General features: G+C 38.4%; 1 protein-coding gene across 1 annotated transcript in view; it reads left to right on the top strand.

Annotated features, from left to right (window-relative positions):
• The window catches only part of LOC139468238 (WD repeat-containing protein 90-like), a 48,249-nt gene that overhangs the window by 2,585 nt on the left and 20,659 nt on the right, over window positions 1–25,005 (top strand). The window contains exons 2-23 of the mRNA XM_071250071.1: window positions 752–843; window positions 2,107–2,419; window positions 3,172–3,342; window positions 3,889–4,012; window positions 4,429–4,499; window positions 5,757–5,866; window positions 6,333–6,485; window positions 7,220–7,279; window positions 7,924–7,992; window positions 10,261–10,371; window positions 11,490–11,635; window positions 11,794–11,851; window positions 12,908–13,026; window positions 13,458–13,619; window positions 14,325–14,449; window positions 14,880–14,996; window positions 15,309–15,379; window positions 17,192–17,356; window positions 18,300–18,439; window positions 19,544–19,805; window positions 22,161–22,331; window positions 22,503–22,631. Of these exons, the coding sequence (XP_071106172.1) occupies window positions 752–843; window positions 2,107–2,419; window positions 3,172–3,342; window positions 3,889–4,012; window positions 4,429–4,499; window positions 5,757–5,866; window positions 6,333–6,485; window positions 7,220–7,279; window positions 7,924–7,992; window positions 10,261–10,371; window positions 11,490–11,635; window positions 11,794–11,851; window positions 12,908–13,026; window positions 13,458–13,619; window positions 14,325–14,449; window positions 14,880–14,996; window positions 15,309–15,379; window positions 17,192–17,356; window positions 18,300–18,439; window positions 19,544–19,805; window positions 22,161–22,331; window positions 22,503–22,631 (2,939 nt within the window). The remainder of the gene's footprint in view (window positions 1–751; window positions 844–2,106; window positions 2,420–3,171; window positions 3,343–3,888; window positions 4,013–4,428; window positions 4,500–5,756; window positions 5,867–6,332; window positions 6,486–7,219; window positions 7,280–7,923; window positions 7,993–10,260; window positions 10,372–11,489; window positions 11,636–11,793; window positions 11,852–12,907; window positions 13,027–13,457; window positions 13,620–14,324; window positions 14,450–14,879; window positions 14,997–15,308; window positions 15,380–17,191; window positions 17,357–18,299; window positions 18,440–19,543; window positions 19,806–22,160; window positions 22,332–22,502; window positions 22,632–25,005) is intronic.

Raw genomic sequence — 25,005 nt, forward strand, 5'->3', positions numbered from 1 at the left:
AAGTCTTAGTCCCAAGATAAATTAATATCCTGCAAAACAAATAGAGATGAACATGAAGAAGTATCATTTTGTGCGAAGTGTGCCATGTGTGAATCTGTCATTGTGACTAATATCTCTGTAACTGTCACTGAAATTAGGTACAGATTCAGTTTATAGCAAGTGGCTGGAGACCATTTGTCCATACAAGCCCCAGATAATATTTACAATTTATATTCTTACCATTTTACATGTCACCCTTATGACATAAGTACAGTATAGCATGTATAGTGGAACTGCGAATTAGTGTTTGCCTCACTGGGTGGTGGTCGTCAAGATCTTCTCTTAGCTATCTACTGGTATAAAAATAAAGAAGAAATTATTTAAAAAACAAAAAAACAAACTCTAAACAACCATAATATGAGTTTAAACTTCAGAAATATTCCAAATTTGGAAAGTGTGACAAATTTGTTTTAACATGAATAAACTCAACTGTGAGATGGGCGAAACTGATGACAAATCACTGCAAATGTAGAGAAAGCAATTTCGTGACAGCTACTAAATTCATGTCACTAAACAAAAGAAAGTACAACTCACCTTTTCTGTCACAAAATAGACGCTTTATATATTCTTTCCTGAAGTTGTGATTGACAACTCACCTACACATACTCACTCTATTGCCACTGTTAACAAGTTTTATATGCATTTCATACGAAGATTCTATGTTTATGTATAAATAATAATGGGCATGACAGACAAGCTTTCCTCATTTCAGTATGGCAGCATCCATATGTTAATGTTTTTAAACATTTTAATATCGCATCATGGAAAAAATCAACCAAAGAGGGGGAAGTTTCATCTTCAATGGTATGTATAAAATATCCACAACTAAATAATAGAATATTCATTTTGCATTTGAAACTGCCCTTTAAAGTTCATTATTTGCTTGTTCATACAAAATTAGAAGCATCCACACTAGCAGTTTATAAAGTTCCCACAGGTAGGTATCATATTGGAGTAAACGATCAGGGCCCTCTTGCACAAAGCGATCTTAGCACTACAACTATTGTAAGGCTATGTTAAAGTATGGGAGTTTCGATAATCTTAACGCTTAGATCGTTTTGTGCAAGTGGGCCCTGATTTTTATGAATATATATTAATGACCCAAAATCTAATGAAAAAGTGTCTACTTTGGGTCAGATCACCTTGTGGCTGGTGGCCACTTATCATGTGCTCACCATCTTATGCTTATCCATGTTTAGTGTTTAGTGGCGTCAAATAATCATGAACAAAGAAGGATCCCACTCTCATTAAAAATCAGATCTTATTTATCGTTGCTACAAAACAAACATTTGAGGACATCCGATTACAGGTCACTTCAGACCGATCTTTCATGAACTTTGACTGACCAGTGGAATGACTGATAAGAAGTTGACATTAGCCAATCAGAAGGCAGGTTTCTCATGCTTAACAGCACTAGTTTCGAACTGGCGACTATTTTTCGAAACATATTTTGACAAATTCTCAATTAAGATTTGGAAACTGAACATAAGAACGTTCTGGAATGACTAATACATGGTCAAGATTGTGTCTATCATTCAGAATACCTTGTGTTAAATATTTCAAGGTTGTGTGATTAGAAAACACTTTCTAATTGTCACTTTCCTGATCTGGTAAGCACACTGTGATTGGTTGGATGAAAGGCCATTCTGATGTGACCCATAATGGGTATGTCCTCAGGTCTTTGTTTAGCAGTCTGATTTAATGAAATTGAGAAGGATCCTGTTGGGACAGTGTAGTTACATCATCATTAGGTGATATATTGACACCTAACTGATTTAATAAGAGAAGGGTTGCCATATGGATTTAAACTCTTTTGTTGTCTCAATCAGTCAATGCAATGTTTTGGTACAGATACATGCATGTTTTTACCCCGTCTTCATTGATACTACACCTTCTAAAATGGCACTTTCAGAGTTTATGAAGTTTCAGTTAAGCATGTTTAAGTTTCATTTTGATTTTCACATTCTCAGAAGCCTAATTTTGGTGTTGTATTTGGCACCACAAGTGTTTCTGATAGGTGTTTGAATTGCAAGGTTTTTCATAACCCATTCTACTATCATTTTACAGGACAAAAACATCAAAGGCACAGTTTTTCGTGTAACTGGCTCTATTCCTGCTGGAAACTACATCCAGCTTCCAAAGACGACATCACAGTCTTTGGGTTTGACAGGCCGGTACTTCTATCTCATGTTCCGTCCAATTCCTTCCAAGTATTTTGTGGTTCACCTTGACATTGCTACACAAGACAATCTTGTTGTTAGGATATCATTTTCAAACTTGTTCAAGGAGTTCAAGTCTACATCGACATGGCTACAATTCCCATTTGTTACCAGCCCCTTTGGAGGATCTGTCCACTCCTCTTTTGGGAGCAGCTGCAGGGGTGAGTATTGCAGGACACTGACACAGGACGACAGGGCCCTGTCATCCCTAAGAGACCTTTTATAGTCATTGATCACACTATTTTAGTCTACCATAAATCTTTCACAGGTACAGAATCAAGAACACTCATTTTAAGCACCTGTAATTCTGCAAGACCTTTTTTATTTTGAGGAAGTAAAAGAGCCACCATTACTATCATCAGATATGTCCAACATGACATCTGAATTCTTACTTTGCTGTAATTATTATTCTCCTGCTATGGCAGTTTTCAATTTGCTTCTTTTCTTCGATACTCATAACATAGAGAGAAACTCTTCACATGAATGTACCTCAGACGATGGTCATCAGTTTGGAGTAAATTGCCATTGATCATGTTGAACCTCCCCTTTCTTCAAACCTCCATCTTGTGCTCACTCGGCCTCCCCTCATCCTGGTTCCTGTCCTTTTTTTGCGATATAGAAGCAATAGGTGTAACTTTGAGTTGGTGATTGTAGTCTGAGATGCAAGAGTTTTCACTCCCGTGTTTTGAGTATGGAAGATGCAATGCGAAATGCATACTGCCATAGAAGGATAAGTATATAATATATACAGAATACTCAGATTTCTGTCAGTTTCTTTCTTTGTAATTATCTTCTAGACATAATGTTTCATTTCTCATGCCATCTGCATCCTAGCACATCAATTTAGAAAATCTGAATAGAATTTGTCTTGTAAGTACTTGTTCTTTATTCTCATTTTATTTGTTTTGTTTAGATAACAGTGGTCCTACACCGATGTCAGTGAAATGGACAGTATTATGTCTTGACTTCCATTACATACTGTCCATGTACCTCAATCGGAAGTTCTCGTACCTAAAGAGCATACGCCTCTGTGCCAACATGACTGTCAAGAATATCTTCACAAGCGATATGTTGTATGATCCTGGTATGTAGCTATGTGAACCCAAAAATTATATATCCACATTTCCACCCAACCTTAATCTTGATCCTATACTCTTAACTTTTTTCTTGTTTTTCTTGAGTTGCACCTTGGCTTGAATTTTTTACCATATGTTTGTACTGTTTTTAGTTACATCTCCTTTGAAACTCAGCTTGGATCAAGGACTTGTTCATGTTCAAATATTGGAAAAATGCTTCATGAAAACCTTAAATACACCAATTTTAACAACATGCAGTTGTTTGAAATTAATAAATTTTAGTTTGCATTCATATGAACATATCAATGACTTGCCAATTTTAAAAAAGCTTCACGAATCTCTAAATAATCCTTTTTGACATATTTTAGCGTGATGTATATATTTTGTGTTACCCAAAGTGTTTCTCATTTCAAAAGTTATGTAGCTCCTGTGTGCCAGAAAGGGCCTTATCATACCTTTATTAACTGTGTGGTGTCTGGATTTTGGGCAGTAAATACATTATTATTGATGATTAATGTTGGAAATAGTTGTGATGAGCTGTTTGAACTGTGAAGGTATGACTCTGGAGGAAGCCAAAAGGCGAGGGCTAATTGGACACGGAGTCACACCAATGCCAAGAGAAATGGCGTATCCACTATTCAAGGGAGATAACTGGCATGATAATTATGACCTCATCAGGTAAGTGTGATGCTGTTACTTGTCTGTCTATGCTGGAGACAGTGTATTCATATCTGATGTAGTCTAGATATGGAAATGTTCTCTCTGCATCGTCTAAATACCTTCTATGGCATTTGTAAGAAGTTTGAAGTTGATTTGACAAAGGTACACACTCTACCGGTATGCCATACATTCCAAGGAATGATGACGCTTCAATAACTACTACACAGATAATTGTCATGAACATCGGTCAGTGCAAAAAGATTTTGAGTTTACTTGCCCAAACATCGCTCTTAGAGATCATTTCAGAAGATGTTTGTGTTATTATATGAACTACATGATTAGCTGAGCTTACCGTGTTCAGGAGACCTAACACCCTTTACTCGACTCAGACTTCGGACATCTTGCTACAGTTGAGACTGGAACATGTATTTCAGGTTTCCTTCTGATGGCAACAAGAAGCCACATGATTCTATCCAACCTACAGAGATCAACAGTAACAAGAACGGTGTGTACATCCCTTGCATTTGTTAACCAACTGCTGATGCTTGTAGTTATATCAGGGCTAGAAATGCATACTTTTTGTCAAGTGTGCCACAGGGCGCTCATAAAGATGCCTCAGAGTGCCCTTTAGAATGTAAGTGTGCCCACTAGAAGAAAACTTTTGATCCATCTGCTAACTTTGTGAATATCATTTCACTAAGGCTAGATAATAAGCAGTCATATTTCAGAAAAATTGCTCCCTTCCCCTTTATTGAGATTGATAATACCCAACATTAATTTGTGCTCCATACTGTGCATAAAACAGGTTCACATGTTTATAATTTTCCATGTGTTTGTCATGTTTACGTGTGCGAAAATACATTTGTTACTTGCTTCATTTAACAACTATTCTCACAATGTACTATTGTTTAAAAAAACATTACTTATAAGTGTGCACTTTAGGTGCTGGGAACATCTCTTAAATGTGCCATTGTAATTTTAACCGTGCAATTGTCACTAAAATACAATGAATTTTGAACCATGGATTTGTTTTGAAATAAAACAGCTAAACCAATCTCATTAAAATCAGATCTTAGCTCTCGCTACCGCCAAACAAAGATCTGAGGACATCCCATTAGGGGTCACGTCAGAAAGACCTTTCATCCGACCAATCAGAGAGTCGCTTACCAGATCATGAAAGTGACAGTCGGAATGTGAATTCTGATAATGCAACCTCGAAAATTTTAACATGGGATATTCCGAACGATAGTTACGGGTTTAACGACTGAATCCATACAATGTAGACCATCTATTAGCCATTCCAGAATGTTCTTTTGTTCAGGTTTCAAATTTGTAATCGAGAATTTGTCAAAATATGTTTCGAAACGTAGTCGCCAATTTGAAATTACTGCCGTTAAGCATGAGAAAGCTGCCTTCTGATTGGCTAATGTCGACTTCTTGTCAGTCCTTCTATCGGTTAGTCAAAGTTTGCGCACGGTCGGTCTGATGTGACCCTAATTGGGATGTCCTCAGATCTTTGTTTAGCAGTAGCGAGAACTAAGATCTGATTGTAATGAGATTGCAGCTAAACTGGGGTTGAATAAGTGCCAGATTTATCACAATGATAGATTGTAAAGATAAAGTGAAAGGTACAGGGGCCTGTAACAACATTCAAGTCTTAATATTGTAAATTTTGACAAAATTTGAAACAATTATAAGAATACACATAGCATCCAACTTACCTGGACATACCTTGAGACTATTCTGATTGTGTCCTTCACAGGCAATGCACGAGGTTCTAGCCCCAAGAGGATAGCGCCCCGGACTGTGGATGTCAGTAAATGTGTGTCTGAGAGGGTGTCCATGATCCACAAACTGACCAGCCCAAGAGATGTGAGTACTTGGAATGGGGATGGGGAGACTCATTTACAGAGATGAATCTATTTGATTGTGGGATTTGCATAATATCACACATCATCCTTTGTTGCTGTCCTGGATTTGTCTCTGATACCAAGTATTAAAGCTTATGCATTGAAAATCTAATCCTGATCCTGATTGTTTAAAAAATTACCCTTTTTCTTTTTCTTTCTGTTCAAGATGGTGCCACTCACGAATGTTGTTTTTCAAATGATTTACATTAGGAACAATGGTATATGTGATAGTATAACCATTGATGCATCAGTTGAAGATCCATGATTTTTTGAAAGGGGGCACACAGTATACCGAAGTGTACAAAAACACCTGATAGGTGTGTGAACAAGGGTGGTGTGAGGTGGTGTGCACTCTGCATCTTCCCTAAGGATGCACAGTGTGCAGCCTCTCACAATAGCATGTTCAGTAGAACCTTTTTTGTGTTCAGAAACCACGTCGACAGACTGTGACGTCAGATCTTCCATCTGTTGGACTGGACAATCTGTCAATACAGCAAGATGGGGGTGGTGAGGTTCATATCTTCGCTCATCCTGATGAGGATCTGGTGCTACACCACAGGGACAGGAACAGACAGAACGAGGCAGGAACCTAGTGTCATACATTCACACATAATAATTTATCAGGGCCAGACTTGGCTACTCTTGTTATAAAATTATAGGTATAGTATCATTAGTTTTGCTAACCATGGCATAAAACCATGTGATCATTTTTCATGGCATAAAACCACAGGATCTTTTTTCATGGCATAAAACCAATGGATCATTTAACTTGCTTAAAACCATGATATCGGCACTACAGCTATCAGGGTGAATGAGTGAGTGAGTTTGAACAGTATTTCAGTTATGTCATGATGTGTTGGCTTGAAGTCGAAAGTAATGCTGGTCTTAGACATTTTGGTGAAACCCATGAGCACGGATATGGTGCTGATATACTTAGAAACATAATCAGAGTGATTCTGCATTTCAATCTCATGGCGCTCAGGAAATTGTGGCACCTTAAACGACGAGGCCACCCAGTCCCCCCAACTCTCAGGGAATCATGTTAACAGTGATCTTAGCACCACATCTGTCATAAATCCAATACTATAACAATGACTTCAGATAGTTATAGCACCAAGTTGTGCTTGCCAGTCAGTGTAAGTGGAATGTGGCTATCTAAGACAACTATCGTCTTTCATGATGTACAACTGGGACATCACTTTTTGGCTACTATTATGGCAAACTACTAAGTAATCTAAACGATAAGGTTTTCTTCATCTTTCAACATGTTTTCTTTTTAATGTCTTGTGGGATAACTGTGTTTGGTATTTTTCAGGGTGTACACATTGGAGTGTCTGTCGCTGCCACTTACCTGCCTCCCAAACCAACATACAAGGTGAGGGTGCCAGACAAGTGTAAGCATGCATCAAGTCAGCATTTGTCCCAGTCAGTCACTCTTTGAATTTTTTTAAAGACTAGTCTAGAGGACTAGTGGGAACCTTATTTCACTAGTCCTAGAGTTTCTAGCTAGTCCTGCTTAAACAAGACAAAAATGTTTACTATGTTTGCATTTTTTACAGGTTTTATTCAGTTTCAATTTGCTTGGAGAATTGGTTCAAATTTATAGCCCTCAAATGCTACTAGTCAGTGAGGACTAGCATCAATGGATTTCTACTTGTCCTCAGCTAAGTTAAGTAGTCTTGGGCTAGTGGACGAGCTTGAATTTTGAAGCCTGGTGGTATTCAGCACAGAGGCAGATCCAGGATTCTTGAAGGGGTAGGGTGGGGTCTCAGTTTCTTAACTAAAGGGCTGGAGGTGAGGGATTTTTAAACTTTGAATTTTAACCTTCAATGTGATGAGATGGGGTCCACTTGACATTTAGACAAGGTTTTATACGGGTATTTCAATCTAATGAAGATATTTTAAAAACAAAAAGTTAACAAGGTCCTTATGTTTATTTAAACTTCCTGAAGCCCCAGTGCCCCCATCCATGGAGCCACCACCACTGCTGCATGTCATCATTTGCTTGTTTGCTTCCAGACCTTGGAACCTGATCCCATCCTCAAGTTGAAGAGAATTGTTGGTTTTGGTGGTGGCACATACAAAGAGGTAAATGTTATATTTGGTACTGAAATAAATGAAAATTAGGGTTTGCAGAAACACTTGAGAAATGAATGGGAATTAAATTTACAAAGAAAATCTGAAAGATCAGTTTTAGTCTAAACTGTCCATTTGTAAAATTGCTTTAAGTTATTGTGTCTGAACAGTGTTTATTATTGATATCAATTGTCATAAAGCTTTTGAAAAATAATTTTGAGTTAGCATAATGAAATTCAACAAATAATTCATATTATTTAAGGTTAGGTCTTATTGTTGAAATGGATCTTATACTCATGGTGATTCATTGTAAGAGTAGGTTACCAATAACCTATGCTAGCCGTATCAGGTGACCAAATGGATCGGGTTGTCAGGCTCGGAGACGTGGTTGATGGTGTGTCAAAATACCCTGCTCATAATATTAATCACTGGATTGCGTGGTCCAGACTAGATTATTTATTGGCCGCTGTCATTTAGCTGATACCGTATTTTCTTGAGTATAGTGCACACTTTTTTCCATAAAACACAGCTGTGTAGAAGGGGGTGCGCATTATACACGAATTATGAGTTTGGATGTTTTTTTCCCCCATGGAAAGACATTACAGTGAGCACGAAACACCGGAAATACCATGTCAACAAATCCATACTGAAGTACGAAAATTAATCATGTAATTACACTGTCTGGCTATAAAAAGTGTTCTTTGTATATCTGGACTTATGTTTGTAACTTATTTAATTAATTTTCTTCAAAATTCCTTTTAATATTGTTTTTATTAATTTCGGCGAAATCGTGTGTGAAGCGATCGGAAGATCGCACAACTCACTGTTATTAACGGCAACCACGGTCAGAATACTGCTATTGACGCCTTGAAACGAACTTTAGTTGACAGAGAATGGAAACATATATCATAAATGCCATACTTTGACTCGTTAAAAGTCATATTTGTTTTTGTTTGACGATTCTATGTCAACATGAAATTCACGTGATCACATGCGCGTGAGCCTTGACGGAGACTGGTCAGACTGGTTCCATGTAAAAAATAATACCCGTGAATAGCGATCAGCTGCTTCGCTTAGGGTTATTATTATTTTAAATATGTTTAGTAAAGGCTGCATCTAAATAAACAAGATATTGGAATATATTATTCCTGATAAAAAAATAGTTTCAGATACAATTTTTGCCGATCCTTGCATTAAAAATCCTGTAAAGTTATATCATTGGGTGTGTCTTGACCGAATCACCGGTCGATTCTAAGAAAACGTGTGTACAGCTGATTGCTGTTTCCGGCTTAGTTTACGAGAAAATACACAAGGTATTTTTAATCCCTGGATATAAAACAATGCCTAGCAGAACAATAAATACTATTTAAACAGTAAATCAAAATGTCTGGTGATTTTTTTTATCTCAAATTCACCCGTTCGTTTGTCGGACTTCGCTGAAGGTGTACGGTGTAATTTTTTTTCTGCACTTTGTATTCGAATTTTTTTTTTTCAAAATACTGAACCCGCTAGAGGGGGTTGCGCATTATACATGGGTGCTCCCCACTGCCTACTGTGGTAGTCAGCCTCGGTATAACAGTGGTAACGTATTACTGAATGTAATTTGTAGAATTTTCCTATTTGGAAAATTCTATAGTAGTACTTTACCACTTTGGCTGATGCCCCCCCCCGACTGTCCCCCGAGCACTTGCTTTGGCTACAGACAAGAGTGAAGGGTGTCACATGGCAGCTGAGGTGGCTACGCACGTGCTGCATGAGGTAATTTAGATCTCTGTGGTAGATTTCGCTATAAGAGCAGTTGTGGGAGACTATAGAATATTCTTCAAGTATGGAATAACATACTCACTAAAACACAAACATGCCCGCTTATGAACTGATTAACTATTTGTCTTGATGTCAGTAATTAGTTCCTTGTGACTGGTCGAAATCTACATTCATTTATCTTCAATGATCGCTTCACTTCACATGTTTTTGGTATTGTTCAATTATCCAAGTCAATGATAGGAACAAAAGCCATTCGATCATTGCCTTGTGGTTGATATATCACTCAAAAGAAGTTGAAGAACACACAATTCTTTCATTTTATTGTAGCTATCTTTCATGACATTGGATGTTCTTTAATTTCTTTGGAATAGTTTCACTTACTAGTCAGTTATTAGCCGATCAAATACAAATGCATGTGCTTTAAGGTATGTTTTGCTGTTAGTATTGCTGAAGTGACCTATTAATTAAACCAAATCATGCACTGTAATCATTATAATATGTTCCAACTTCCTCCAGGCAATCTGGACGCTGGATGGTTCAGCAATTATCTACCCTTGCCATGCCATTGTGGTCATCATGAAGGTCACCAATGGACATCAAAGGTTCTTGCTTGGACACACAGACAAGGTACGGACCCCAAAGGATGTAACAGTTGATCTATTACTTGTAGGCGCAAGGGGTCACAGATCGTCTAGTCATATCAAGCGCTGCAATTCTCTGTGCCTGTTAGAAACCTAGATTGTGGGTTCAAATCCATGATGCGCCCTGACACTGTTTCTAGGTTTGTCATCATCATACTGTGCTTGTGGGTTTCATGAAAGTGGGTTACATCTGAGACATTAATCTCTTCGGGCTTTCCTCCCAAATCAAGTTGACGTACTGTGTTGTTATACCTCTATATGCATCTTGCAATTCCATTGGTTAATCTGTATCATGTGATGAAACAATACATTTCAATGTTAACCCCCAAATCTTGTGACCGATACTGACTTTGAATATTGACTCGTCACATGATCAGTATTGACCTGTCACGTGATGAATATTGACTTGTCTGCTAAAACAAAAAAGATGGCGTCTAGTCCGAACATTTCATGGCTCGAAACTTAGTTACTGTTAGGAAACAGGATGGTTTAAAGGCTTCGTAAACTTTAAAGTGAAATTTTTTTCTAACCGAACCACCTCAGGGGTTGGGTCCTCGAGTCCTTGTTTTCAATCATTGACTTCATCAAGAGTAATTATTTGTATCATGTAAAGGCATACTATTCAAATTGATGTTGCAGCAAACATTTTTCAGTGAACACACAAGGAACAGTACAATTTTCAGGTCATGTGTAAATCATTGCATGTTGTAAAATAACACATCAAATTGTATTTTTGAGGCAATAAATATTTTATATTTACAGAAATAATTTGTTGATACTATAAGGGAGAAATTACCTTCTCTAGTATTTTTATGTCATACTAAAACACTTCAAGTTGAGATGTCGTTACATTTTTTTGGAAATTAATGAAAACATTGCGCACATGCTGAAAACGTTGAGTAGGATCTGTTGCCTGTTCTGGGCCCTGCTCCACAAAGTGATCTGAGCTCTTAGATGATCATAACTCACACACTTGAACATATATGACACTCATAGCGCAAAGATTGCATTGTGGAACCGAGCCCTGCTCTGCTTTTGCCTGTTAAATGAAGTTCTGATTTAGATTTCAGTACGTTTTCTTACCAGTGTTTGCTTGTCCTGCAGGTGTCATGTCTGGCGGTGAATGGCAGCTCCACGCTGGTTGCATCAGGCCAGACTGGACAGATGAGTGTGGTGCGGATCTGGAAGTTCCAGACCGGGGAATGCCTAGCCATGTGCAAAACTCATGTACATTCCCTCAGCTGTCTGAGGTGAGCTGGGGTCATTGGTTGTTTCTCAATAAGTCAATGCAAGCCGCAGAGTTTAAAACTTTTATCAACTTGTGTGATATCAAAAGACAGGCGGGCGAGATTCTCTTTTTCTCTGTTGTCTTATACTTTCATTGACATGCCTTCCTACTCTGTTCCAGTTTCTCACACAAAGGCAATGTGCTCTGTGGAGTTGGCAAGGACAACCATGGGAAAAATGTAGGGCCATTATCTGTTCAGCAATGTCATGAAAAGAATTCATTAATTTAATTTTAAAGTATGTTGATGTGTTGTGTAGTTGTTGTATGGCTGCAGTGTTGCTGAATTGAGTTCAGAAAAGTAATGACTTGTGTTTCATACCAATCTCATTTAAATAAGATCTTAGTTCTCGCTACCAATAAACAAAGATCCGAGGACATCCTATTACAGGTCACGTCATAATGACCAACCGCAAATGTTGACCAACCATTGAAATGACTAACAAGAAGTCAACATTAGCCAATGAACTAGTGTCAAACTGGCGACTTCCTTCCAGACTACAATTTGAACAATATTTTGACAATGTTCTCGATTCAAAAATTGAAAGCTGAACAAAAGTACATGCTGGAATGTCTAATAGATTGCTGAAATTGTATGGCAGTACGTCCCACAGGCTGTGCAAAGTCTCTTCTGTTTAAATGCTTATCCCATTGAAGCGATAAACGATTTTATTACAGAATCAATCATACAGCCCATAATTGTCATTTGGAATAACCTGTGTTAACCTTTTCTAGGTTGCATGTTTAGAAAACTCATTCCGACTGTCACTTTTCTTCAATGCTCTGATTGGTCGAATGAAAGGTCGTTCAGACGTGACTGTATTGGGATGTCCTCAGATCTTTGTATAGCGGTAGTGAGAACTAAGATCTGATTTCAATGAGATTGGTTTCATACACATGTAAAAAATGATTGTCCAAAATACATGAATTCTGACTCATTTCATGATATTAGTAGGATTGTCCACAGTTTATGATAAACACTAGTTATTTAGGGTCTTTTTTGTTGCTGTAATGTCCTTTATAATGGTATAAAGAAGCTAGCCAGGTCAACATGTCAGTGCAGTCATTTTAAGTTACATCATTGATTCTGTCTGTATTACGACAACAGTTTCTGCATTAAGTCAGCAATGCTGGAGAGTATATGAAATCATTATTGCATATGTGCTTCATATTGTTTTTGTAACTTGTTTATCTTCAACCATGGGATAACATAGCAAAAGACTCCTTCCTGTTGTAGATGGTAGTGATCTGGAACACATCGCGGGTAGCCAAGAGCAGGGAGGTGACTGTGATGGCCAAGGCTCACTCCGATGTTGACATTAGCCGGATGAAGATTGCAGCTTTTGACGACACAAGGTGACTTTCTAGATTTATAATATCTTATCAGTGTGTGTCTGTAAGACAATAAACACACCAATGACTTGAATGACTTAACTGACTCTGCAATCCTGCTTTAGAAGAAAGAATGATTGACTGAAGACCAAAATGTTCCATGGCTGTGAGGTGAAGCATAGTAATGTTACCTTATGACATCACGTTTCATCTGTGACATCATAGGGAAGGTCACCACATCAATTGACTGGCGGTATTTCTCAACAGCTTAAACTCTTGACCAATTTACCATTTTAACAAAAGGAAGGCATTTTGCTCCACTTCATGTTTTGAATTTATAAGCACAGGTAAATTCAATATTTAGGTAAGCCTGATTAACAATGATAATGTTACCTGAAAGTTTGCTGAAAAATGTTTCTAAAGATCAGTAAAATTATTTTCTGTGATTTTTTAAGGATGGTTTCCTGTGGCCGAGACAACATCCGCCTGTGGCGAGTGAAGGAAGGGTCACTGAGGTCAGCGCCTGTGCAGCTTGGCGAGTACCACAACATGGAGTTCACTGATGTCAGCTTCGAGGCCGGCTACCAGTTGAACAAGGCCCCAGAGGAACGCATTGTGTAAGTTAGGACAGGCATGAATGTTGATTTCAGGGAAATCTGTAAGATACTTTAGGATAACTAACATGTCCTGTTGCTGGGCTACTTACAAGAGGAGCCATGGTGATCTAAGGTGCCATTAGTTGCTTTTCCATGTTCAGATTTGAGTCCTTTAGTTTTGCCAGGATTGGTTTTCCAAATACTTAGCTTGTCAGTACTATTGCTTGTTGCTTTAACCTAGCTGGTACAGGTCTAGGCTTTTGTCTTTCCTCCCACATCGAGCTGCCACACAGTGTAAGTGAAATACTGTTTTAAGCTTATTAATCCCTCGCTCTTCCACAATAAGACTTGAAAGTGTGGTTACATAATGTCATAAGTATTGTCTTTAAGAATCAGATGTCTGAGATTTCTGGATTTCATTGTTTCCAAGATTCACACTCATTTCTGAGGATCTCATGTACTTTCTATTAGGTTATCTGTTTGGATGGCTGTTTGATAAGTTAAAATATATCACAAGACATAGACAAGGATTATCTAACTACTTTGAAAGGCATTTAGAAGTTGGAGTATTAAGTAAGGATAAAATATATGGATGAACAACTTCTTTATTACAATTAGGAACGATGTTCTGGTGTAGGTTCTAACACGGTTGTTGCATCAATGGACTTACTGCTTGCAGGTAAGCAGACTGTTGTCTATTAGGAAAAATTAATGTTGATGTTTCAGGTATGCAAGCAGTCGTTCAGGCTACATATTAGAGATTGACTATCAGAAGTTATCAATCAGACATGTCAAACGTCTTCTTCCAACTGTCAAGTCAGCAAAACGGGAGAAAGAGACATTAAAATCAGGTGAGAAAGGCATGGTTTTCCTTGACACAGGAATCTTGTGTTTTTGAAAAAGTATGAGTGATGACTATAAGAGTCAAAATCTGTCCCTCAGAAAGGAGTGCAGGTGCATTTTCTTTAAAATATCCGTTCATGGGTAAGTTGACAGTTTTGGTATTTTGAGAATCTAGGTTACTTTTTAAGAACAGTGTTGATTCCAGGCAGTGACTTCAGGGAGTTTAAACCTTGCTTTTGAAAAAAATCATAACAGTATAATTTTATTATTGACCAAAATGAAAAATATAAATACCTTTGTTTTATTGGATTTCTCATATGTATCGACAAGGGCGTTGTAAGTGTACAGGACCTGGCTTTCAACTAGTTTTCAAATTACAGAAATGTGATTTTGTCATGTCCTTTACAACGAGCTACAAGTGGGTTTGTGTGTGGACAGGCACTGGTATTGGCATCAACAGCATCTCGGTGAATGAGACGTTCTGTGTGACAGGCTCCGATGATGGCTACCTCAGGCTATGGCCACTTGACTTTGCTCATATCTACCTTGAAGCTGGTAAGAGGAACTGATCCCAGAAAATGTCTGGGATATTTTGAAATATTCAAGTAGTGAAAAGTAATCTCAATAGTTGAAATGCTTTCAAAGTGTTCACCAAATATGAAAAAAATTTATAATGAATTGGCTGGTATATACACTTTTTTTTTTTTGTCCCGGCCCTTTGCTGTGTTTATGTTGTGTATACTCTTATAATGAACAACGGTTATAATAATCTTAAATTAGTGGTCCCTTTGAGTTCGTTGTAACTATAGTTTACTGTAAAATGGAAGATGGTGATGAAAGCTAGATGAAGCACTGCCTATGTTTCAGAGCATGAAGGCCCTGTGACTGTGGTCGACATGTCTCCAGATGGTCTCAAGATACTGGCTGGCACAGCTTCAGTAAGTACAGTAGAACAAGCTGTTGCCCATCATTTAGTACAAGTGCTTCTTGTTAAATGTTGCACTCAGCAATATTCCAGCTATGTGACAACGGTCTATAAATAAACCAGTGATTGACATCGTGAGCATTGATCTAAGTATGTTATTAGTGCTGAGAAACCCATAATGTATCAATATGCTGTAGCCAATCTCATTAAAATCAGACCTTAATTCGCTAAGATCTGAAGTCCCATAAGGGGTTGCGTCAGAACGACCTTTCATCCGACTAATCAGAGCCTCGCTTACCAGATTATGAAAGTGACAGTTGGAATGTGATTTCTACCTCCAAATGCATAATACGGGGTATTCCGAAAGATACTTACGGGTTTAACAACTGAATCCATACAATCTAGATCATCTACTAGCCATTCCCGAATGTTCTTTTGTTCAGGTTTCAAATTTGTAATCGAGAATTTGTCAAAATATGTTTCGAAGCGTAGTCGCCAATTTGAAATTAGTGCCATAAAGCACAAGAAAGCTCCCTTCTGATTGGTCAATCAATTGGTCGGTCAAAGTTTGCGCAAGGTCGGTCTGACGTGACCCGTAATGGGATGTCCTCAGATCTTTATTTAGCGGTAGCGAGAAATAAGATCTGATTTTAATGAGATTGTGCTGTAGCCCATGTAGACTGAAAGTACATCACAGTTTACTGTTTTTTCACGTTGAGAAAGTTATACTGGAGATACTTGTTTTTATGAGATATCTGGCAAGTAATTGTATTGCAAATTGACCTCTTATGTATGCACATCAATGTATTTCCATCAACTTCTAATGTGCGGCAACAGGTAATTGATGAGTGAGTTAGTGAGTATGGTTTTACGCTGCTTTTAACAATATTCCAGCAATATCACGGTGAGGGAAACTGAAATGGGTCCACACATTGTACCCATGTGGGGAATCATGCCTGCATGCTGGTCTTCAACATGGCGAACTAACGCTTTAACCACTAGGCTACCCCACCCACCCCCATTGATGATGTCATACAGTGACATCATAGCAATCTCAACAATTCACTTATGACGGATGTTAGAGATATCATATAACCCTGACTTGATTGGATGACATTTAAAGTCCAGGTCATTCGGACTTGGTGTCAAAATGTTTGCATGCATAATAACTCATAATCTATGGATTGAATTTTATGTGTGATCTGTAGGCCGGGGTCTTGATTGTATCAACTTTGGGGTTACCCCTGTAAGGTCAAGGTCGCTGGAGGTCAAATTATGAAACATGGTTAAAATTTTGTGAAATTTCTATCAATTTATGGAAACACAAAGTATTTTTCAGTCAGTGACGATAAGCACTTACTCAGCACCGGTCTTATGTCATAATTGTGTCAAATGTCAAGGTCATTTTGAAGGTCTCATCATGTCACACTACAGTTTCATTCAGCAGGTGTTATCAGTATGGTGACTTCTGTGAGGTCAAGGTCACCAGATGTCACATATGAAACATTGCTCAAATTTTAGGAAATTTTGAATTAAGTCTACAGTAGCCTTACATTTCTAACACCATATGATTTCATTTTTGTCAATTTTTAGTCTCCTGATTTAGTACAGTCAAAATAGTTCATGATACATGTTTCTGGTGGAAAGTTGTGTGTTTTTACCATGGGTTACATTTCTGAAAATCAAGTGAAGCATGCCACATTTCTACCAGCCTGGGTCCTCCTTGCTCCTACCATTCCTGAGAGTAATGTTGACTTAAAGATAGATAGACAAAGATAAATCCCGATAGTTTGTGTGGAAATATCAGGCCTGATGATCTGTTTAGGGCAACTTGGGCACCCTGGACGTGTCAACCAAGAGCTACACGACTGTGATGAGGTCTCACACTGGTCGTGTGTTTGGTGTGGCTGTTGATCCCTACCGGAAACACCTGGCAACTGTATCGGAGGATCACACCATCAGAGTGTGGGATGCGGACACCCTACAGCAGGTGGGTAAACTTGCCCGTGAAGAGACACGTTTAATAAACATACAGCTGTACAGCTGTATTACACATTGTGTAATACCAAAACAAGTGCTTATGTACTCTCGGAACACTTTTTACGAACAAATATTGAAAGCTTTCAATATCCCTTGGCTTATTCAACGACATTGCATGTGGAGATGATAGATCACTGAGAGGAGCTTATGCACACCTTGTTGCTAGGCTCATGTCACATGGCATTGTTTCACCAATGGATCCTGCAACAAAATTCCGCGAATTAAATCATCGGGTATTGTGACGTGATTGTAAACTCTGAGGTGCAAGGCCCTGTTCCACAAGGTGATCGTACGGTAGCGCAACGACAGTCGGTAGTCTAAGTTAAAGTATGTGAGTTGCGATAACCTTAGCACTATGATAACTTTGTGGAACAGACACCTGAATTCTAAAAGTGGACTCTTGTGTGGTATTAAATTCATATGTTTCAACTTTTGACATGTTTGAAGTATTATTCTGTTAAACTCAATTGGATTATGCTGTGGATCATGTAGGTGTCAGCCTGTTCACACTCAACAGTATAATTCTAAAAACGTTATAAATGGCAAGTAATAAATAAAGTACTAATCTCGCTCCCATGTAAAACCAATTTTATGAAACTCGTGAAAAGTTGTGGTATCTGACTCGCTTTTGCTGGTCAGATGCCAGAACTTTTCACAAGTTTCATAAAATTGGTATTACATGGGAGCTCGTTTAGTAGTCTATATATCTCATAATATAGTATATATGTACTGGGATATACAAGTAATCAAGTTTTGTATTTTTCCCCCAACTGGATATTTACAGGCAGATGATATGTGTATCTTATTTACATGGCCAAATTGTATTTATTTGGTTCAGTATCCCAGTGTGTATGACATTTGTGTATGATGATCACCCTTGTTGGGTGTTTCAGCTGTATGACTTCAGCTCCCCGCAGGAGTGTCCGTGTGCCATCAGCTACCACCCGTCACGCCAGATTGTGGCCTGCGGATTTCAGAACGGAGTTGTTAGAGTGTTCAATGTGCAGACTACCAGTATCCTAGCAGAACACAGGTAGGCTAGCCATACTCCAGTACCTGTAATCAGTGTTGTATCCCAGCAGAACACAGGTAGGCTAGCCATACCCCAGTACATGTAGTCAGTGTTGTATCCTAGCAGAACACAGGTAGGCTAGCCATACCCCAGTACCTGTAGTCAGCGTTGTATCCTAGCAGAACACAGGTAGGCTAGCCATACTCCAGTACCGGTAGTCAGTGTTGTATCCTAGCAGAACACAGGTAGGCTAGCCATACTCCAGTACCTGTAATCAGTGTTGTATCCCAGCAGAACACAGGTAGGCTAGCCATACCCCAGTACCTGTAGTCAGTGTTGTATCCTAGCAGAACACAGGTAGGCTAGCCATACCGCAGTACCTGTAGTCAGTGTTGTATCCTAGCAGAACACAGGTAGGCTAGCCATACCCCAGTACCTGTAGTCAGTGTTGTATCCTAGCAGAACACAGGTAGGCTAGCCATACCCCAGAACATGTAGTCAGTGTTGTATCCCAGCAGAACACAGGTAGGCTAGCCATTCCCCAGTACCTGTAGTCGGTGTTGTATCCTAGCAGAACACAGGCAGGCTAGCCATTCCCTAGTACCTGTAGTCAGTGTTGTATCCTATCAGAACACAGGTAGGCTAGCCATACCCCAGTACCTGTAGTCAGTGTTGTATCCTAGCAGAACACAGGTAGGCTAGCCATACCCCAGTACCTGTAGTCAGTGTTGTATCCCAGCAGAACACAGGTAGGCTAGCCATAACCCAGTACATGTCGTCAGTGTTGTATTCTAGCAGAACACAGGTAGGCATTGTCATGCTCCAGTACTTGTAAGTTGTTGTAACAATGTATTAAATATTGGCATATTGTCGAACTTTGATAGGTTATTTGTATTGAATTATCTGAATGAAAGTTTGTAATATTTTCTACAGAACTATTGAGATGGATCAAAGTCATACTGATCACACAGTCTTAATTTCTTCAATCACTGGAAGGACATGTATCGTGTATGTTTAACTGCCAGTGATGAAATATTATTCAATAAACATCAAATTTATCAAAAGTGGAGACAGACAAGGCTCGAGGTACACCAATGTCTGACTGAGTAAACCATGTTGTATCAGACAGCACCGAGGGAAGATAATTGGCCTGTCCTACTCCACCGCTGGGAACTACCTGTACAGTGCATGTTCTTTGGGATCACTCGCCCTCTATGACTCGGGCTCCAACAACTACAACATCATCCGGGTGCTCGGCAACACTGTTGCCCGTGGGGAACGACATGGTCCAGATGCACTAGCAGTCAGCCCCTGTGGTAGACGAGTGGCCTTTATTGGACCCTCTGATCTCACTGTCAGTATCGTGGATGCCAAGAGTCTGGATGAGGTATGTATAGCCGATTAAAAACAGTGAACTATGGGGTAAAAATTATCCATTAGAACCATGTGAGTAAAGACATTAACACTAAACAATCACCTTCACAAATTCATTGTTCTGAGATCCACAAAGAAACTAGGGCTGGGACGATTCACCGATACATCGATGTATCACGATACATTACAGTTCAATACGACTATCGATTCGTGGGTCTATGTATCGATACAAAACGATACACAGCTGATATACTACGAGTAACAAAACGTATTTGCCGCTGTTTACATCGTCCGTTTTGTTCCAACGCAGTCAGTAAAGAAAATAAAGTGATGAAACAAGGGCAAATATGATTGGTTGATTTTCGTAGTACGACCAATCAAATGACTCGTATAAGTTTCAGCCTTCAAACAAGGCGACTGGTTTTCCGGCCAAGAAGCATCGAGTCCCCAGACACCGTAGGCCGGTTTACGGGCCAAGCCGTAGTCACGTCAAAATAATATTTATTTTTATGGACCTACCTGTAATATCATCATATATTAAATCTATCACATTTCATTATGTCTGAAATACATATTCCAATTCAATTTATCATTTTTTATCGATAAATTAAAAAAATATTCACTAATTCCCGTGATGTTATTGAAATACAGGTCCACATCGAACATGTCAAAGAGCAAAATAAAGACGTTTTAAACAAATCTTTAAATATATTATACAAAGTAATAAATAATATCAACAAAAATATATCTAAAAGTAATCAAACTTACATCTAAGTTATTATTTCCATCTTTTCGTGCGATCGCGTGTAATGTAAGTCAAATGACATCTCGGCTTTCGTCGCCTTGAATTCTCGGCTCGGACACTATATGTTTGAAGCAAAAATATATGCATGAAAAATCTTTGTCACAGGTCGTAACCTAGCATGATACGTTCACGAAGTTCCATATTTTTAATATATATCGTGATTTCCTGCTTAAAACGTTCAGAATAGCATGATTTAACAAAAATCTTTCGACAACTTCTTAAACACGAGCTTGGTATCACAGCTGTAATTTGATTGGCTGCCTTAGGTCACGTGCTCAAAATTGTCCAATCACGAAACTTGTAGCAGATTTCGGCAAGAAAGCTTCATTAGAAACCAATTTTAATCCAATGATATCACTTGTTATAACTACGGAAAAAAACGGTCGATGTTACGAGAATGTAGATGAAGGAATAAGCTTTCCAGCGATGTGTCATATGCCATTTTTCGACGAACGTTTTATTCATACGAAGTCCAAAACAGGGGTATTTCTTCATGTTACTGAGTAAACAATGAAAATAAAACAGAAATAGGTAAGTGGATTTTATGAAATCTTATAGTTTCAGACAATTTGCCTTTCATTGATCATTGTGAGAAAATTACAAACCAGTGGTTGTTTTTACCAAATAGTTCTGCTGTTCAGATGACATTTAGAATGCATTTTTATTGCAGAAAATCCAGGTATTTAGTCAGGCTCCTTAACTCAGGTGTTTTGAGTTTTGCTATTGAGTGACATGTGCTGTGTTTGACACCTGTTCTGAAGGAAAATTTGAGTTATTTGATGAGAACTATTTTACATTAAACTTTCATCATCTTCCACCAGCTTGTGACATTATTTTTTGTATCGTATCATACGTATCGTATCGTGACCCCACTATCGTGATACGTATCGTATCGTGACCTTGTGTATCGTCCCAGCCCTAAAAGAAACATCAAAGAAGCATTCCTTTTATCCAGTATACAGTAAACTACGTTTATAACAAACATGCTTATAACAAACTGACCGATATTACAAACTTATTTTTTGGTCCCGACCATTTGTTGTATATATCCTGTATATATGTGTATAACGAACTATGGTTATTACGAACTAAAATTTGTGGTCCCTTTGAGTTTGTTATAACTGTAGTTTACTGTACATCAGACATTGTGAGATGAGTTAACTCTGAGAATGAGCATCAGGGATTTGTCTAGACCTGCTGAGAGGCGTCTGTTAGGCCCCAAGTCTGCAGAGAATGTTTAGTTGGCATTATTGCACTGAATGCAATGTTAAAATACAATGTCAAAATACCTCTGAATTTAGAAAGCTAAGAACTTTAAAAAAATCCAAATGTAGAACAAAATAATGATTATGCTTATTTTTTAAGTCCCTGAGCGAGCAATTTTAGCATCGGAAAGTGAAACTGAATTGATTTGAACTTGTCCTATTATAAGGCCAACAAGATGTGGTGTTCGTTCTCAGCCACTCGGGCATCAACAATATCACTGTAGATAACTTGTAAATCTCATGATTACGTTTGCTTGATGATGGAACACAGTGAGTCATGGCTGCTATGCAATTGCAGGTGATGAAGTTGGACATCAGTAACATCAACCCATCAAACAGCCTGAAGACAACTCTAGACATGGCTGTCAGAGTAGCTTATGCCCCTAACAGTGTCGGACATCTCCTCGTCACCACGTCTGAGAACAAACTCATCAAGTTTGATGCCAAATCTGGAAGGCTTTTAACAGAGGTAACATTTTTCATCATTCCTCTCTTTTAATTGATTTTATTTATAATCATGGGGGTTATTTTTGGGTGTGTAATGCTCCAGGCATGTCATATATTTGTATGTAGTAGATGTGATGGCTGTTGATGCTCTGACAAGTTTAAAGTTGGTGGTCTTGTATCTCTATGTTCACAGGTTGAGCACATACATCGGGGCGGATGTACGTCACTTACCACAACAAGTGATGGACGCTACCTAGCCACAGCCGGGGACCGGGTGGTCAAGATCTGGGACTATGCAATGAACCTTGATATCAACTTCCAGGTTTGTCTGGCCACTCTTCTTCAGCTGACAGAGTGTTAATAACTTAATGATGGCAGCTTGCAGGTTTTGGAAATCAACTCGACAGAAATATTAATCACAGATATATGCTTAATATTCTACAACATTGCCTATTCAAAGGATTAACGGTAGGGCTGGGACTAGTCCAAATTTACTACCCGGGTACCCACCACCCTATTACCTGACCCTAACCGGTAACCCGCTGTAGATATTTAGAGATAGGTACAAACTGTCCGATTTTGAAAAGTTTGACCTTAGCCCTTGCAAAATGTATTTAGATACACGTGTAAAGCCATCTGGTCATGCATACACTGAAGTTTACTGCATGATGTTTTATCTGTATTCAAACATATAAAAGTTAGAAAGAATGGGTGCATTGTCAGAAAGAAATGGGAACATTTGTGACTAATAGTGTAACCATAGAGTTTTAGATAATTTTTGTCATTAAACAATACATCACGTGACTAACCACTGGTCCTACCTGACCCGAGTACCTGAGTTACCCGTCCCAGACTTAATTAACAGTTTGTCCCAGGAACTACTACCTTTTATTATACTAATGCTAGAAGTATCTTGCCCCAAATGCACTGATCAGGTATTTGCCCTTAGAATGTGTCCACCTGATATACTTTAACCTGAATGTGAAACAAATGGGGTAGTATATTCTTCAGTGTGAAAGACTGAGTGTTCTGAAGTTGAGAAAAGTGATTTCTTACACACCTGTGGGTGAGAAACCCATTTGAGATAACTGGTATCAAACATATGTGTGAGATCAAATTCCAGGCCCGTGATTGGCTACTCCATGGTGATGACGGACCACTTTCCTGAGTGTAAGTCATTCATAAGTAGCTCGTGCTTCAGTCGAATGTTCACCTACGTCTGTATTGAACAGCAAGACCGTGTAATTAATAATAAAAATAAACAAACTCGTCTTCGTCTGCGAGTTTGTTTGTTATTATTATCAGTTACATTGTCTGTTGTTATGGCAACATTATCGTTTTTTCAGAGTGTAAAACCCCTGGATGCCACAGCGACACATATGTCCCTTCTCTTCAACCCTCATTTTCGAAATCGAATAAAATTCACAATATACATCACGCAGAATCTTCACAGTTTTGAATTCCCCCTTCTGTTTATCATTTACTGTCATTTTCGGCAATTCAAAATTACTGAAAGTGACTGAAAGTTAGGTACATTGTAAATCTCGTCAAATCACAATTCACGGCGTTATATAAATATTTACTGTGTGTTTAGAATTCTAAATATCGGATATCAAATAATTAAAGTAGAAAAATAGCATATTAGTGATCAAGGGTATCACATCACTAATGACAATTCTGAAACTTCACTGATAAGCCTAGAATCGTTTAGAATGTTTTGGAAAATACGCATATATATATACGAACGCCGAAGTGTACGTTCCGCCATATTGGATTGTTTACAAAATGCCGGTTATGAGACGCCTATTCGATCAGGTATATTTCAAACTCAGCTGCTATACATGCATCCCTGAATTCCTCATACATTTTCGAAACAACAGATAAATGGTCTTTGTCACCAATGCAAATTATTTAGATCAAATCATGCGAAATAAATTAGGTATGGAAACGAAAACTGTGCTCGGAAAACTGTACTTGCTGAAATGTAAACAAAGCAAAATTCAGATTTTACACTGTGTAGCATTTTTAGAGGTACTTTCGGCTAATTGTTGCAGACATTGGCTCCATCAAGCGTTTGAGAATATTCATGGGAAGAGTATCGTTGCACTAATTATGGAATTACACATATATACAATACAATGATGTGGTAAATTCAACAGAAGCCGTAAAAGTTTCCGTCCTGTGTGACGCCATGACTGACGCTAAATCACGCACAACGATGACGGTTGTTGTCTGCATTTCTGACTAATTCTCTTTGATACATTGGAAAACATGGTAAACAAATAACAGTAGGCAGATTGTCAGGATGTTTCTGATTACCTACGTGACACATTTATGTGTATACGATCCCTCAATCAACGAAAACCTCCGGAAATCCCGCGTACTGTTGTCAGTGAACACGCCATTTTATAAAAATCGGTCACCGGTAGTGATGTCATACGGAAGTAAACATTGTTGTACATATTTGGTAATTTCTTTGAGGTGTAAACTTTCAACTTGGCACCCAGCGTGTTCTTGGTTTTTGTCTAGTATGCATTTTCATCATCGCCTTGATAATCCACAGATATGACGAAAACCTTTTTTGTGTAGGGTCACATTATTTATGAGTAGTAAGCAGCACATAGGATGACGTCACTTATGACAGAGGTGTTATGTATTAATGCGCTACTGCAATCATGAGAATAGACAAAATTCAT

Source organism: Haliotis cracherodii, unplaced genomic scaffold (assembly GCF_022045235.1).
Source record: "Haliotis cracherodii isolate W230 unplaced genomic scaffold, xgHalCrac1.p SCAF_2, whole genome shotgun sequence".
In the NCBI taxonomy this organism is placed as follows: Eukaryota; Metazoa; Mollusca; class Gastropoda; order Lepetellida; family Haliotidae; genus Haliotis; species Haliotis cracherodii.